The sequence below is a fragment of the Triticum aestivum genome, chromosome 2D, assembly GCF_018294505.1.
Source record: "Triticum aestivum cultivar Chinese Spring chromosome 2D, IWGSC CS RefSeq v2.1, whole genome shotgun sequence".
Classification (NCBI taxonomy): Eukaryota; Viridiplantae; Streptophyta; class Magnoliopsida; order Poales; family Poaceae; genus Triticum; species Triticum aestivum.
Window position 1 is genome coordinate 574,028,041 of NC_057799.1, and position 17,981 is coordinate 574,046,021.

At 45.7% G+C, this 17,981-nt stretch overlaps 1 protein-coding gene across 2 annotated transcripts; it reads left to right on the forward strand.

The window, feature by feature from the left end:
- The first annotated feature begins 4,266 nt into the window (after positions 1-4,266).
- On the forward strand, positions 4,267-7,689 carry LOC123054604 (uncharacterized). 2 transcript variants are annotated; one of them, XM_044478409.1, is made up of 6 exons: positions 4,267-4,626; positions 5,457-5,612; positions 5,691-6,350; positions 6,429-6,873; positions 7,013-7,094; positions 7,215-7,689. In XM_044478409.1, the coding sequence occupies exons 2-6, from the start codon at positions 5,483-5,485 to the stop codon at positions 7,425-7,427; spliced, it is 1,530 nt and encodes a 509-aa protein (XP_044334344.1). In that variant the 5' UTR covers positions 4,267-4,626; positions 5,457-5,482; the 3' UTR covers positions 7,428-7,689. The 2 variants fall into 2 exon arrangements, with proteins under 2 accessions (XP_044334344.1, XP_044334343.1); XM_044478408.1 differs by having other exon boundaries at positions 4,270-4,626; positions 5,453-5,612.
- Positions 7,690-17,981: the final 10,292 nt, after the last annotated feature.

A 17,981-nucleotide genomic window follows, 5' to 3' on the forward strand; every position in this document is an offset into this window, starting at 1 on the left:
GGGGGAGGTGGGAGGTGGGAGGATAGACGAAAATAAACCAGACGAAGGGTGGGAGGTGGGAAGAAAAAACCGTGGAATGGAGACTACCAACTGCTCCATTAGGAGTAGAGATTCAGATGATAAACTGGTTTTCGGGAACTCTTCATCGATAAATCTCCTGTTCATGATGACAACAACAACGTCAAAGGTAGCAATAAGTTAATAGTCTTTATAATCACAAGTTTGTGGTGGAACTTCACAAATAACTATCTACCACAAACGACAAGGGTGTCAGTCATACTACAAACAAAGTCAATCATCAATGGCTTAAAAGTTGTCACATGTGGTTTTTCGAAGGACAATATGGCGACAAGTGTACACATTAGCAAGCTCCTGGTTGCTTGTGTTGCCAAGAATAACAACTCGATCTCCATTTTCATCTGCCTAAAACTTATTAGTCAACATCATCTTGGATAAGGTGCCCTTGACATTACCGACGTCGATCCACCAAGCATGATGAGAATGAAAAATGGAAGAAATATGAAATAACCCATCAACACTATGATTCACCGAATCAATTCTTTTGTACTAAGAGTGAGGCTGCCAGTGGTGTTGATGGCAAGTACATTTGTAATTGCCCGAGGGTTGTATCATGATCCCTTCGTCAAATAAGACCTTTGGTGTCCACACTCTTCGCGACAAAGCAACAATGCTAGATTGTCTTTGGTAATCATAGAGATTGTAGGCACCTGAATGCCATCTTCAATGGAGCTACTATATGACTTCCGATACCATCCTTCGTTATCCCTTCATGGCGGCTTACTCAGAACTTGGCATGACGTCTTCAACCCTTGTAGCCTCTTTGCTTCATGTAGATATTTTCTCAATTCCACATGTTGCAAACAAATCATATTGTAGTTGTGTAGTTTGAGGTCCCTTATGGTCTATATTCTCATACTATCTTTGACACGGTGGCCCGACATCACTATTTTCATAGGCATTTAACCTAAGATGATGCCGTTGAATAATGTTTCATCAAAGGCTATGGTGTCACTGATGACTCATAATCCCTAGTAAGGTGCAAATGGATTTTAGGTTGTTGTTGGCAACATGACATGTGGAAGCTTGTCAAAGTGTACACTTATCCTTGGATTATCTTTCAAAAATCACATCCTATGAATTTGAAGCCACTAAGGATCAACTTTCTTTGTTTTATGATTGGAAGCATCATTGTTTCTAGAAGACAACTATTTGTGAAGTACCAACACTCGCTACGAATTATAATGATTATTCTCGTATTGCTACCTTTGACACGATTGTTGTCGTCCTTAATGGCAAGGATATGATAAAGAGTTTGAAAAAAAAGTAGTTTCTATATGTGAATCCGTACTATAGCTCCTTTCCCCACAATGATCTTCTGTTCTATGCCAGCGAGGTTGACATCGTTTAAGCATGGGATAATGAGCATTGTCGGAATTTTGACCACCACATTAGAATACTTTCACTTTTCACATGTATGTATTTTATGAATGCTCCATAAACAATGCCATCATCGGTGACACTGGACTAATTAGCCCAGTCCAATTGGAGATTATCTAAGCACTTCAACTAAAATATTCTATGAATGGATTTTATTGCTTGATAAATCAACACACATAAGAACATAGAGCTTTTTAATATGATCAAAGTGTAACTTGCCACGTTTGTAGAATGATGCTCTAATTCATGATAGAACTTTGGCTTACACTCTGCGCAATCTACCATAAAAAAAACAAATAAATACTAGCTCAAATGAAATTTGAATGAATGTGCAAATGTGTAAGATCGTGCAATAACATAACAACATCACTATATTATGCAATACTCCCTCCCTTCCGGTTTAGATGGTTCAAATCTGATATCTCATCAACCAAGGTAGATTATGAGTGGATGTCACAAATTTTGTGGATACAAAACTGTCCAATAAAATATTTCTCGCATATTCAATTTCCAAAGCAATAAGTGTAGCACTCTCCCTCTCATTGGACTTGCCTGATGCATGTAGAATAAGATGCATGCATGACCACTAATTTCCTCTCTCTTATCTCTATGAATTAAATGTGGCGTGAGACTCGAAGTATTTTAACTCAATTGGACTCAAAGTGAGCCTATATATTTTTTTCAAGTGCACAAAGTGCCAACACACCACATGCGAATTACTTGCTACTAGCCCTTTGTCTACCCTACTCTGAAGTGATCCCGCTATCCATAGCAGTTGTGGCGCCCTTCAGTTTTGCCCGTCCGCCTAAATCTGTTTGAGCACGTCATCCCGTGAGGGTGATGCACTGTTACACACTATGTCATTTCTATGCTTCCACGACATCCAAGCCACCAGAACGATCATGGTCCATATTTCTTATCTGAACTACCTTGGGGGGTTGAGCGTTGTCCACCAATCCACAAGGCTTGCATCCGGATGAGGCATCCACTCCGGCTTTTCCCAGTTGTCCATTATAACTGCCCAGACATGCCTGGCAAGCACACACCCTAGAGTTAGGTGATTTATGGTTCCAGGTTCTTGATCACATAGGGACACGCAACCGGGTGTGGAAGCAGACTTCTTTGGAGTCTATCTGCTGTCCGACATCGGTTTTTGCAGCAAGCCAGGCGAAAAATTTCGCGGACGCCGGTGCCCTAGATTTCCATAACGAGTTTGGAGGTTGGCCCGGAAAGGAGGGAGTAGCATAACGAGTTAAGAACAGAACTTGGAAAGTTGCCCGCATAACATGATGCTCAGATTGGGACATGCCCACATAACATGATGCGCTAAGAGCTCAGGATTTGACCACTAGTATAATTAAAGATTAAGGTGGACCTTTGGATCCACGAAAATGTATGGCACCTATATCCAATTGGCTTAACTTAAAAGTCCTCCGGCATTCTAGGGTTCCTAGCGCTACGCCAACACGAGACAATCCCACTAGTACTCCAATTAAGAAGACCTGATAAATGCAAAACTAGCTGGGATAAATAAGTACGTGCGCTTAATCATCGGCGTGCTTGACCAGTCAAACCTACTACCAAAGATGGACGGTACAGTATTGTTAATCAAATCGGACAGCTATGTGAGCACTCGTACTGATGCTGGCTAGCCACCAAGTTGGACCACAAAATTTGCAAGGCCCCCAGCACTTATGATGAACCATTAAACGTGCCAAAATCAATCCCACGACTACAGCACATGATGCAAACACCAATTCAATCATCCAGTACACTGGTAGTACGTGATCCGTAGCATGACCCACTCGCCTCATTCATACATGTCCATAACTCGCTCGTACTACCACACGGTGAATCCAACCAAACACATGAGGCCAGCTTGGGCATCCGGTCGCTCAGGATCAGAGGGTGAGAGCATGCAGCTGAGGCAGCACAGCAGAGGCCATAATAACCAACTACACGTACTCTACGTAGTACGAGATGAGATGCGTGCAGCGCAGAGAAAACCTCGGTCAACTTTGGCGAACGGCAAGCAGAGTAGAAGACAAAAGTATATTCATGCGTGACGACACAGCAGCCAGCCTTGTGATCACGGCGAGCGGGAGGGCCGGGGCCGCGGGCGAGGCGAGTGAGCGCATGATGACATGGGCCTGGACGGTGAAAAGGGCCGGGAGATCGGGGTAGATAAAACGGAGCTTGTGCGCGCAGAGTCACTGACACGAGGGATGGGGCGGCCTGCGTCGTGCGATTCATCAGAGGTGGGGTGGGGTTGTGCCTGCTGCGTGCTCGGTGGATGGATGGGATAGGGCTCCCGTCCTGTCCAGTCCAGTCGAGGCCAGTCCGGCATCGGGACCTCTGTTTGACCACCACCAGCACCATCGTTGCTGCTGAGATTGGAGGAGGAATAATAAAAGTTTGGGGCTTTGGAGTTTGGAGCGTTAAAAGCGCACGCATCTCGAGAAATGCTAGATTTTCATAAGATTATGCTCGCCAGTTGTTAATACTAACGCGTGTCAGCGAGAGATAATCAGACGGTAATTTTCCTACTCCTACTCCGTGTCAGTGAGAGATGCTAGCACTAATCAGATAACTTTGTGTAATGGAGAGGGATTATGTTAATCTGTGGAAAGCTGGGCGTGCAGAAGAGGATGGACACTTTCCGTGTAGTCATCAAAGGTTGTTGGTAGAGTAACAAGGAGTACTATTACAAGTACAGCAAACGGCTCTCTGTTTGCGCCAGAATGGGTTTCGACGGTGCGTGTAGTAATTGTAGCAGCAGCAGCCAGCTCTGTGCTTCCACTGCGTCGATGAGACCTTTCTTTGCGGTGGAAGCATGGAGATTTCGAGCGTTCGGAAAGGGAGTTGCCACGGCCAGAGAAACTGAGCGGTGGACTGCAGTCCAGTAGGCGTAACTAAAAAAGGGCAAGACATCACGGCGTGCCTGTTAGATCTCTGCTTACAGTAGCCGAGTCCCCACTGTGTAGCGTAGTGTGTTCTCTTCTCTTCTCCCGTCACGCCCACCCCCCTTCTTCCCCCCTCACTCTCCCTCCCACACTCTCAGCAGCCGCCGCCCAAGCTGAGAGGGCGGGGCACACACAGAGGCACGCATCCGGCCAGCAGACCAGCACGGTGCGAGCAATGGAGTATGAGAGGATTCACAAGCCCCAGGTACGAGCTCAGCTCCATCCAGGCCAGCGCAGCGCCTCGCTTGATCCCCACCCGCCTAATTAGCGCCTGCTCCGTTATGCTTCATTTTACTACATTTTTTTGCCTCGGGGTTTTCCGGAAATATTTCGTTTTCTGGATATGGATGTGCTCCCTCTGCTCCTCGTTTCCAAGTCTAGCATGTTTTGTTGCGTTTTTATACTAGTAGCTTCCCTTTTCTTATCACAAGATCAAAGCCAGTCTCCCTTTTTTTTTGTTCTAGAGGATTAAAGCTAGGCTCGCTGTCAGGCGTCGGAGCTGAGCAATTTGGGAATAATTTGAGCTTTTTTTTGGAATCTAGGAGTTGGTTAGCGGCTTGTTTATAAACTGTATGTTTGTTCAGTTATCGCTTATTCGGCCAATCTGTTTTGTCAGTGAAAGAGAAGCTAACTATACTAGTTAACGTAAGCCTACTGCTAAATATGCAGAAGAACTGCCCCTCTGCATAGGCAGTGGAAGTATCCAAGGCCCATTCTGAAGAATTTGGCGTCGGCGCTATTTGTAGTACTACATGCTAAAGTGATGATGATTTCACTAGCCCGGTGTCCCAATCAGGAAATAGAAGTGTCAAATGGTCATTCCACTGGCTGTCACTGTCACAAATGTCTAAAAATTTGCATGTCACTAGTACTTCTAATTGCTTGGCACTTGATAGAGCTATAAGCTTCCTACCCAAGTAGAAATATTTTGGGCAGGATATAATAGCAGAGGTCGCTACCATGAATTATAAGACATATGAAAGTTGTAATGCTTCCATAGATAAAGACTAACCTCTTTGGTGTTCATGTAGGCAGGCGCCCTTTCTCCCACAAAGCTGAGGATGAAGCTCCTGGGAGCCCACAACCGCGTGAGGGTCATCAGCAGCAGCTCGTCGCGAACATCGCCTTCAAAGAACGCCGAGCCATCGCTAGCGCACAACAGATTATTAGTATGCGATGTTCTTGACGAAGGTACATATAACGCTAGCCTATTTGTGTCTAACTTACTTGTTCCCCGATCAAGGAAATAACATCTTGCTCTGCTTGCAGTTTCAGACAGCTCCGGTGCCTCCAAATGCCCTGCAGCAGTCAGCAACACCGAAGTTATAGACAAGGATCCAGCAGTAGATAGGTACAAGGTTCAGAACACGCCCAAGAGTTCAGTTCACCAACCGGCGCCGAGCAACTCAAGCATGATACATCCAGTGCGAACTGTCGAGGAGGACAGTAACGAATGCGACAGTGGTCTTGACAATGCCAGTACCAGCAGCTTCGAGTTCCATGGAGGTGAGAAGACGGCGGCGAAGAACCCAACGGCGGGGTACTTCTCGAGACAGGCTTCCTCCAAGTGGAACGACGCGGAGAAATGGATTGTGAACAAGCAGACTGTTCAGCAGAACACCACCACCAAGGGCGCATCGCAGAACCAGAGTGCGCACCAGGTGAGTTCCGCTGCGCCCAGGGGCGGTGGCGTTGTGCCCAAACACCACGGAACATTTGCTCGCCCCATTCAGAACATGAAGAGATTCAATCCGGCTTCGTCAGCCTCTCGGAGCATATTAGAGAGGCTGTCTTTCGCTTCGCATCAGCCGAAGCTGGTCAGGCATGCTGATGTCTGTGCAGATCAAGGTTCTAGCGCCATCTCGGACTATCAGAAGGGTCAAGCTGAAACCGATTCAATTGCAATTAAGCCCTGCAATGATACTGAAGGTAGCTTTCTCATTGTTACTTTACAGTTCAATTTTCTGCCTTCGATTTCTGTCAACTGATATGAACTATTGCACACAGCTATTTCTACAGTTCAGGCGGTGTCTGTGAGAGATGTGGGCACAGAAATGACTCCAATACCAAGTCAAGATCCGTCAAGAACAGGAACACCACTTGGGTCTGTGACACCGACTCGCAGCCCTAATTGTTCGATACCATCAACTCCTGTAGGTGGACGATCGTCGGCATCAATAGGAGAAGACAACGCAGATGATGGTCCTTATTTCAACAGAAAAGGTGGCATGAATGAAATGTCAGAGGATGAAATCAGGCTCAAGGCAAGGAAAGAAATCGCTGCCCTAGGTGTACAACTAGGAAAGATGAACATTGCTTCATGGGCTAGTAAAGAGGAGCTAGAATTAGTCTCTGCGACACCGAGCATCGCTGATCTGGAGCGGATGAAGCAGGAATACGCTACTCGTGCTGCAGCATTCGAGGATGCTGAAAATTCTAAACACACGGCACGGTATTATTCCATCAGATGACTATCTGGTACCCTTCGTTGGTTGTTGTACTATTGAGCTATAAAAGGAGATAGAAACATAATGAAATCATGTAAATAGTGGTTTTCTTCATGTTGTCTGAAATGGTATTTTGTTGCTTAGATTCAAGAAGGAAGAGCTGAAGATCGAAGCATGGGAGAGCCGCCAAAGAACAAAAGTTGAATCCGAAATGAAGAGACTAGAGGTGCATTTCCACTATATGAACAAAAACCAGCTGCTTTTGTTTGCACCAACACATACTTTGAACACATATCATACTCTTAAGTAGCCTGTGGCCTAGTAATGACAAATCGTTCTATGGCAGGAACGCGCGGAGAAAATGAGAAGCGAGGCCATGGCGAGGATGGCCGAAAGGCTGGAGCTGGCACGCCGTGTGGCCGAGGAGAAGCGGGCATCAGCCAACGCCAAGATGAACAAGCAAGCAGCAAGGGCAGTTCAGAAGGCCGATCTGATTCGCCAGACAGGACGGATTCCAGGGTCGCGTATCCTATGCTGCGGCTGCTTCTGTGAACCTTAGCACTTGTTTAACTACTAGCCTGTTAAAATATGGTCGTGAGAGGAATCTAATTTCCTCCTATAGTCAGCATTCCCTGGTTTTTTAGTATGCAAAAGGGAATGTCTGGTCTAGGTGATTCAGGTGTACACATTCTTCATTGTCATATAAATAATTTGCTTAGTGTGAGGTGTGCCAGGTTCTTGTTTTTTTTAGAAAAAAGGTTCCTATAAGCTGTTCATCAGTGGGCTAGTAATATGAACAAAAACCATTTCCATGACTGATAGATGCACTCGACCTTTCTTTCTTGTGGTGATGAACCAAGTTACAGGTCAAATTCATGTTTCTGGGATCCTACATAAAGTGGCCCAGCTGCTGCTCTCGTTGGCTGTTCATCTGTCTTGGTTCTGTGCTGCTCACGGGTCTCTTTAGACTGGAGTGTTCACGGGTCTCTGAGAGCAGTGCGTCAGTACAACGCATGACGCACTGAACAGTAAAGCGAATAGCGAACCCCACCGGTGAAATCAGAGAGATAGCTCATGGCTGTGGAATAGAAGGGGCCAGAAACGGGCATCGGCTGATACAATGTTCGAGGAAAGTACTTCCATCAGTTGGTAAAAACCTGCAAACTATGGACTCGGTACGGTGTCAGCGAGGCTTCCAGAGTGTAGACAGTAGACGTACCATCAGTCAGTCCGCCCGGTAGTCAGTGCTCGTTGGATCTACAGTTGACATTTCATATCGTGCTTCGCCCCTCCATGCCGGACCAAAATCATTGTTTTGACCTTTTAGTCAAAATTTAGGCAATTTGATACCGCTTTACAAATTTAACATAATCTGGCCTTCGGCGGCTGGGACGTGGTCAAAGCCCGGTCACCACCCCGGACCACGTTGACGTGGCAAAGTACCTACCGCTAAAGTGACAGGCGGTAGGATGTATACCTTACCGTCAAAGCCATTCTTTCTCCTTGAGAACGAACAGAGAGGTTCGGCTCTTTCTCCCAACTCAAATCCTCCCTAAATCTCCGAGGTTTTCGTGTGTCTGGCCTTCCCTACGTTGGTAGTGGTAATCTCCCTTGATTCCTCCAATTTTTTCCCTTTAAATTCTCGAATTTTGCATGCATTATTTAGCACTAGGTGAAACCCTAGTTTCTTGTTGAATTCGTAGTTCCATGTGATTGCATAGTTCCTTTAGAGCATCTACAGCCGGACTCCTCAAATTAACCGGGCGGGCGTGGGGACCACCGACCGGATAGGAGAGAGAAGCAAAAGGTAGCGAAAAGTTGACCCAACCGGACCACTCAAAGCCTCCTTAAATGTCCAGACTGTCCGGCAGCCCTCATATTCATCTCATATATGGGATAAGTATGAGGAGTGCCCGGGCGTGCCCGGTCAGTGGTCCTGCGTCCGCCACATAGGATTGGGCCCCCATAAAGCATCTTTTTTCTTTTTTATTATTTCTTTTCTTTCTCTCTCCTTCTCCACCAATCACATGCATGTGACCGGACATACAAGGAAAAAGTGAGGGACATGGCTGCGTGAACGGAAAAATAGGGAGTCAAAACGGACACCCCCGGACGCTGACCGGGCGCGTCCGCAGGCATTTGAGGGACCAAATTTGTTCAGTCTGGCTGTAGATGCTCTTAGGTGATAATGATTGACCTTGTGTGTATTAATCATCTATATCCATTGACTTGGATTTGAAGTAGGTATTTTTGGTGTTGGACCTAACATAGTAATAATTTTTTGTATGAGTTACAAATTGTTTTGACATATGTGTATATTATTTTGTAATGACAAGTTCAGGTCATGTAAAAGTATAAGATTTCGTTCATGTATGTATATTTAATGATTGTCTCATGATTTGTATCAAATAGTTGATGACTTGAACTTGACAATGCTTACAATAAGGGCCATTGTGGGCGGAATATTGAGAATGGACAGGTAATAAGCAAAATCTTGTTCATGTCACTTTATAGTTTGTAATTCGAAGGTAGTGGTCACAATTTGTGCAATTTTGATAGACGGTACCAACCTTGTGCATGAGGGGCCACACAAAAGTCACCGAGATGCCATACAACGAACGATACGTGCCATACTTCGAGAAAGCAGGCTTACTACCCTTTGTCCTCCTGTTCAAGCGTGCCCCGTCGAAGATCAACCATGTTCCCTCATTGCCCTACTAGACCATTGAAGGCCCACACAGTTTTCACCTCCGTTGTGGCGGAATGACGGTCACCCTGGAGGACTTCGCCATGATCACCGCCCTTCCAATCAACGGTGAGCCTCTCACCCAAAATATGGACAACGAGGGTGGCGTGCGAGGGTTACAACTCTCATTGGTTCTTGCTCCCCCTATTGCCGCAAATGGAAAGAAGGGTGTCCTGTTCAAGTGTCTACTTGCTAACAAAGGGGGATGCCTGCGAGGGGTCGACAAGGGGACAAAACAACAATATGCGCGGGCATGTGTGTGGTATCTCTTATCGCAGGTTGTCTTTTCAGACTGCTTAGGGGACATCACCTCGTGGATATGCTGAGATGCTAAGTAAGACTTGGGTCTGATGGTCTTGACTTTCGGACCCCTGGCTCGTCTAGACTTTTGGACCCCTAGTTGTACTTAGCGTCCCAAACTCTTAGAAAGTTGAGATACATCCACAAGGTAATTAATATCCCTTGAGCAGCCTGTAAAGACGACATGCGATAAAAGATACCACATATATGCCCACGCATATTGTTGCAGAGTCTCCTCGTCGACCCCTAGTGGACATCCCTTTGTGTTAGCCAGTAGCAATTTGAAGAGGGCATAGGATGTCCTATTATCCTTTCCAGCTGCAACAATATAGGGGAGCAAGCACCGATGAAATCAGTAACCTCGCACGCCACCCACGGGTCTCTTTAGACTTAAGCGTTCACGGGTCTCTGAGAGCAGTGTGTCAGTACAACGCATGACGCAGTGAACAGTAAAGCGTAGAGCGAACCCCGTCGGTGAAACCAGAGAGATAGATGGCTCCTATGGAATAGAAGGACCAACAGGCAACAACTGATGAATACAAGGTCCGGGGAAGGTACGTTCATCAGTTTGAAAAAAGCTGTAAACTATGGTCACGCTTCGGTGTGAGCGAGGCTTCCGGAGTGTAGACGTACCTTCAGTCAGTCCTTCAACTGCTGCCCAAATTGGCCTGGTGGTCAGTACTCGGTGGATCTACCGTTGACATTTCATATTGTGCTCCGCCCTTCCATGCTTGGCCAAAATCACTGTTTTGACCTTTCGATCAAAGTTTAGCATGATTTAACCTCATTTTAGAAGTTCAAAAATATTTGATCCTTTTTGGTGATCTGAAGGGGTAATTAGCCGGGGAGGAGGGGTGGACCCATCCACCAAACCAAACCCATTATGTCTCCTCTAGATCTCTCTCTACCACGTCAAATCCTCACTAAATATCCGGGGGTTTTCATGGATCTGGCTTTCCGAGGCAATCTCCCATGATTCCTTTATTTTATTTTTCATTTGAACCCTCGTATTTTGTCTAGTTCTATATGTGATTGCCTAGATTTTTTTGGTGATCATGATTGACCTTGTGTGGATGAATCCTCTACATCCATTGACTTAGATTTGAGATAGATTTTTTATATGATGGACCTGACATAGGAATGGTTTTCTGTATGGGTTGCAAATACATATGTGTGTATCATTTTGTAATAATAAAGTTGAGGCCATGTAGAAATATAACATTGACCTGTTCATTTTGCTTGTACTCCCTCCTGTCCTTTTTACCTTGTGCATAACTTTTTTCAGTTTTCCCCGCATTAGTCTACGCATTAGCATTTCTTGGCTGTTGCTTCCCGTTTTATCCCTAATTATTCGTTGTGCATGCAACTGCTCGCGCGCTTGAGAGAGACAGGCACCGCATCGTGTGGCCAATCAGCTTGCATGCGAGGACTCCGCATGGGAGCTTACGGATGCACTGAGATCCAGTGACTTGATAGAGGCGAGCCACCAGTGAAGAATGCGGTAACTTGCCCCCCTCTCTACCTCGTCCAGTCTGGAACCGCAGACATATCTGCGTGAACATTACTCGATCCATAGTGGCCTCATCTACAAGGCTCGTCCACAATACCTGGACTACAGTAACGTGCCTACAGTACGTTACTTAATCATGGTTGCCCATCCTTCATCCAATGGCTGGCTGGCCGCCAGTTACGACGTGACTGGCCAGAGGCCAGTCGCTGGATCTCTGTCCGTTACGGATGCATGCGTCCCGGTTTGCATGTGGGGACCGAGCGTGGGAGGTGACACGGTTGCATGCAACCAGTAAGCTTGCACACATCGAGTAAAGCTGCTTCCAATCAATGCATGCAACAATTAAGAGGTTGTAGCTTTTCCGTGCGACACAGGGGTAAACTAGTCCAAAACCGCTCACAAAATTCACTCCTTGTATGCGAGTCAAGAGTTATACAGAGAGTAAAAAGGACCAGAGGGAGTAATAACGTATGTATGTATGTTTAATGTCCGCCTCATGATTTGTGTCAGATAGTTGATGAAATGTTGATTGTGTCATGTAGGATGGCATTGATCCGACCAATGGGCATATGTATCTTAAGCTTAACAATGTTTAAACAAGGGGTCTCGTGGACCGTATATCGAGTATGGACAAGTAATAAGCAAAATCTTATTCATGTTTACGTTATTGTTTATAATTCGAAGGTAGTGACCACAATTTGTGCAGTTTTGACAGATGGTACCAACTTTACGCATGAGGGGCCACACAAACGCCACCAAGATGCCATACAACGAATACAACGGGTCGTAATTCGATAGAGTGGGCCGACTACCCTTCATCCTCCGGTTCAAGCGTGCCCAATCGAATATCGACCATGTTGGCCTCACTACCCTGCTGGACCGTTGGAGTCCCGAGACACACAGTTCCAACCTTCCTTGTGGCGAGATGACAATCATCCTGGAGGACTTCGCCATGATCGCGGCACTTCCCGATCAACGGTGAGTCTCTCCTTGAAAATGTGGGCAATCGATAGTGGTGTGCAAGGGTTACTACTCTCATCGGTGCTTGCTCCCCCTCTATTGTCGTAGATGGAAAGAAGTACGATAAGACATCTGGTGTCTCGTTCAAGCTCCTACTGGCTAACAAAGGGGTGGTCCCACCAGGACATCCCATCTGTTAGCCAGTATCCACCATTTGAACGAGACACTGAATGTCCTATTTTCCTTCTTTCCATTTGCAACAACATAGGTGAGGCAAGCATCGATGAGAGCAATAATTACCGCACACCACCCTCGGTTGTCCACATTTCCAGCGAGAGACTCAATGTTAATCGAAAGGGCGATGATCATGGCGAAGTCTTGCAAGGTGAACGTCATCTCGCAATAAGTGAGGTGGAAACTATGTGTCTCTGGCCTCCAACGATTCAGCAGTGCAGTGAGGCAACATGGTTAATATTTGACAAGGCACGCTTGAACCAAAGGACAAAGGTAGTAGGCCTGCTCTCTCGAAGTATGGTTGGCATCTTAGTGGCTTTTGTGTGACCCCTCGTGCGAAAAGTTGGTACCATCCATTAAAATTGCACAAATTGTGGTCAGTACCTTCGAATGCAAACAATTTTGCTTAATACGTATGTGTCCATTCTCGATATACTGCCCATAATGCCTCTTGTCGTAAGCATTGTTAAGCTCACGATACGAACGCCCATGGGCCAAATCAGTGGACATCCTACAACGACATTGTCATCAACTATTTGATAAAAATCACGAGACAAACATTAAACATACACACATGGCAACATTCATACTTGCAAATAGAATGAACAAGGCAATCTCATATTTCTACATGGCCTCAACTTTGTCATCAGAAACAAACACACACATATCAACACAATTTCCCATGTTAGGTCCACCCCCCCCCCCCCCCCACAATATATATCAAATCCAAGTCAATGTATATAGGATTTATCCACACAAAGTAAATCATTACCACCTAAATGAAACTAGGTAATCACATAGAACTAGGGATTCAACAACAACTAGGGTTTTACCTAGTGCTAAATTATTCATGCAAAATAAGAGGATTCGAATGAAAAAAAGGGTGGAATCGGAAGAGATTACCTACACCAACGTAGGGGTGGGCAGATCCACGAAAACCCGAAGATTTAGGATTTGAAACAACATCACACGCTTATTTGACTTTTTTCCTCTACCAAAAGAAATCAGAGTACATTCTGAATGTCAAGAGATCAAGCTAGATTTACTTGTGTCAGTCCTCTAGAACGAGCAACATAAGAGAATGTTTTTTTCGGTGCATACAAAGTTGGTCCTAAGTGGGATATTGATCCAAATTGTGACGGATTGGAGGAATCAAACCTAAAACTTGAGCAGTTGCATTGGAAAGGCTTACATGAAAGTTTTCTTAATTTCATAGTTGTCGAAACATCTAAACCACCAAGAAAAAAAAACCCTCCAAAAACTAGGATGTGATTGGGAGTAATTTAAACTCTAGAATAAATTGGCTCTTGCGTTTGTTTTTGCTTGAAGGACCTTGGTCATTCATAGTTTGTTATTTGAGCGCGTTTGTACGTCACATGACCCTCGGTTTGTTTATTTATTTGATACATTAAAATCTAAATTCGTTTCAGGGTCATCGACCTTCCTCAACCTCGAACCATCATGTCGTTTCTGGGCCATCGACCCGAACCGACGAGGGTTGTGTTCCTCGACATACGGTATTGTTTCGGGGCCATCAAACCAAATTGGTGTTGATCAAGTACCGACCCAATCCAAGGTCATTGCCCGAAAGTTGTTGAGGTAACATCCCGCCTATCAATCTATTCCAAAGAAGTATATACCCCTATTGTTCTCTAATTTCTGCCACCCACTGCCGTTCCTATTTTCTACTCCCTTCAACCTTAGTTTAAAATTGCGACACTTATTATGGATCGGAGAGACTTCGGCCCTCCTTCCCGCCACTCAAATTGACTGACACATGAACTTGACACTCATGATTTTGGACGACTGCCCAAGTTGAGGTACGTGTCCCAGAGCACAAATTGGGGTCGTAAAAAAAATGCCAGACACCACACTATTCTTTACACCTAGCCTAATAGTCGCAGCACACTGAACTCTCTCACACACGATACTAGACACCACTACAAATCTACAGTGTTTTTTTGAGGGAAAAAACACTGTAGATATAATAACCAGTCTAGAACTACGATCGCTCGGCCAAGGTCCCAATCATGCAGATATAATAACCGAAGCACATGCAACTTTCACGTACCGAGACAGGGAAAGCGGCCGCCGAGGCTCCATCGGCAGAGTACGATCGCGCCATGTGCACGAGACTAGGCTAAAGCACGATAACTTTTGTTTTGCCGGACAGCCGGATACTGCTCACCATGTGCGACCGGCTATGGCACATGCCGTCCTCGCGATTCCGGAGTCGGGTGCGTGTCGCCGTCGTTCCGATCGATCCGAATGTCGGGCGAGCGAATCAGGGGCCGATCCAAATCGAAAACCTAGCCAAAAAATAACGATGATCGCGGCAAGCAACGTCAAATGCAAATCGGATCGGGTCACATCTACGCGAACGCGCCCGGGGATCGACGGGGCGGCGAGCGGGATCGCGTGGGTTACCTTGATCTCTGAGAGGATGGGTGGCGATTTCGGCGACAGTTTGGCGGAGCTGTCTGAGATTATCTGGGGTTGCGGGACCGCGATCGCTGGAACGCCGCAAGCCCGCGATGATGAGAGGTGGAATGGAATGGAAGGGCTATTCGTCTCAAATCACCGGTTGGTCTTTATATATGGGCTTCTGATGGGCTTTCCCTGATATAGGGAGCCCATTTTTTACATGAAAGAATTTTTTTCATGGTAATACGTGTCTCATTCATATCATAAAAAACAAAGTACAAGTCACGTAAAGACCGACATGACAAAACCGAAAAGATAACAGAACATCTCTGAGCTTGACACCAACGCCCGTCACCTGCCTCCGGCACCACCACAGCAGCCACCGAAGAAAAGAATGACGAATCACCTCCTCACCCGAGCTCGACGCGGCTCCATCGCTGATATGCAGCTTTGCGGACCTTCAAGGTGGCTCACCAAAAGTGAAGCCCTTACCGTTGAACGAATCAGACCGGTGCAACACCCCAGACACGCCATCAAACTCCAGATCTGGCACCCCACCACGACTAAAATGCCGAAGGAGGAAACCATATCTGCCATCCACGAACCACGAGCCCAGCACATGCTCCGTCTTCCAGATATCGTCGATGCAGACCACAAATCTGCATCCGCTCCTGAACCACCTCCCAAACTCCGCGCCGACGCTGGAGCAAACGCCGTCGCAACGGCGGAGCCCGAGGACACAGGTCCACCACGAGGATGCCGCCGCCACGCCATCCTTGCTTGAACAGACTGGTTTCCAAATTCATCCCCAACCATAGAACCGATGGCCTCGTCAGAGAAGGATCCGAAAAATCTTTATTCAGTATTGTCATCGTAGCCGCCGAAGCAAATACGATGAACAATCTAAAAACCTAGACTACGAAAGAGTAAAAGCGATCCACACGCGTGGATCCGGCGATCCCCCTCACCACGGACGACCGAGGTCGTCGGCGGAGGGGAGCCGCCGAAGAGCGGCGTTGGAAGATCGGCCTCCCCTGGCGGCGGCTAGGGTTCCAGCCGCCAGGGACGAGAGGAAAACACATGAAAGAAATTCCTTCGGGGATATTCAAGAAGATAGAGTATTTTTGTCTAAAAAAGATAAAGTACTTTTTAACACAGTACAGACGCAAGCGCTCATACATGCGCGCATATACTCACCTCTATGAACGCACACATGCACATCCTACCCCTATGAGCACCTACGAGAGCTTGAGCCGGTATATCATCTTGAGATTTACGAAGTCATCGTAGGCGCCTCGTCGTCGACGGGAACGTCCCCTCCCATTAAAAGCGCATAGCCGGAAATTCTGAAATAAATTCAGGAATAATGCGAGCACAAGGACTTGAACCCTGATGGGCCGGGGATACCACTGTCCCTGTAACTATCCAGCCACATGTTCATTCGTAAAAAGATGGAGTACTTGATTCTAAAAAAAGACTATTTGAAATTATCCCACTGGTCGTATTAACAAATTTTGCCCTAATGTGCACACGCGACATGAAAGACAAATGCATGCAACATATTACAAAAAAGGCAATCCAACAACAAAAGAAAAATTGCAACATAAAAGCTACCATTCATATCGAACATTCAATTTCATCTAAAAAAATACCAAACATTCAAAATCATTGCAGTATAACGTGGATTTCTATGTAATAATAAACTACATATGCGAATGCGGTTTGTCGAAACAACATTCACAATATCATAAAATCCTAAAAAGTCACTAACCTTAAATCATCAACATAGAGGCACCAAATTCGATGACTTTGGCTCGACGAGCACATATCCACCTTGCTGGAACCCTATCCAAGCTATATTAGGCAACCTTGGATCCATTCCATGAAGACCCAACATCTTCCTTGGAGCCCAGGAGCGTGACCTCACAGTCCACCACGAGTTATCCATGGTACTTGGGAGGAGGAGCCATTCATAAAAGAGACACATGGGGACGCGAAGAAGCTTCGTAAGGGCATGAGATTTAGAGCCCTGTGGGGGATGGGCCCAGGGAGAGACGCGGGCACATACGAGCCTACATACAAATAAGTAAAACCCTTTTTTTCTCACATGAGAGTGGTCGAGTTTTTCTCTCGGTTTGTTCGGTAGGATCGACAGCATATTTTGAGGGCGTGGTGCGTAATGTACTACAAACTAGATGATACCACGCACGCTGCTGCAGGAACCGTTTGCAATACATTTTAATGTGATTTGATTGTGTAGAATATAAAAATTTAGAACAACAACATGTGAACCAACTTAAAAATACATATGACTTATTATACTTGATTATGTATTATAAAATATTTATTGAATATAATTATAATAATAGAATGAATAATAGTTTTCCATGCATGGTTAAATGTGGTGGTGCATCTTTTCAAACGCATGGTTGCATGTTAAGGTGAACCTTATCCAATCCATAATTGTATGGCGACGTGGCATGCTTGCATGTTGAGATAAATAAGTTAATGGACAGACTCCTAGTTTACTCGTCAAGAACATTGAGTAACATTTCCGGAGCAAAAGAAAATCACAAAGGATTCTATGCAACTAGTTCAAATCATTTGATCTGCATGCGCTATAATATTAGAGGTAGAGATACTTGTGGCAATTGTTCCTTCCCCTACTATAGCCCACTGAGAGGCGGAAAAAAAGGCAAATAAGCTCCCTCATCTCACCATAGGCCAGACATTAGGTTCTCTCCCCATCCACCAACAAGAGGGGTGTGGGAGCCATGGATCTGCGATTCCGCAATGTAAACAATAGTTTTAGGGTTTTGATTGACAACGCTATGGTGGCAGAGTCCAACAATTGCTTGACTACACGTGTGCGAAGGACTTTGTTGCTTCAGCAGCGATGTAATTCCATATGCGGTAACCATGGACACGCCGTTGTTGCA

What these genes read in the sequence shown, in the direction of transcription:
- LOC123054604 (XM_044478408.1), top strand. Translation starts at nt 4,597, where the DNA reads ATGGAGTATGAGAGGATTCACAAGCCCCAG. An exon ending in AGAGGATTCACAAGCCCCAG is followed by an intron (nt 4,627 to 5,452) that starts GTACGAGCTCAG and finishes GTGTTCATGTAG; the next exon opens with GCAGGCGCCCTTTCTCCCAC. An exon ending in AATTCTAAACACACGGCACG is followed by an intron (nt 6,874 to 7,012) that starts GTATTATTCCAT and finishes TTTGTTGCTTAG; the next exon opens with ATTCAAGAAGGAAGAGCTGA.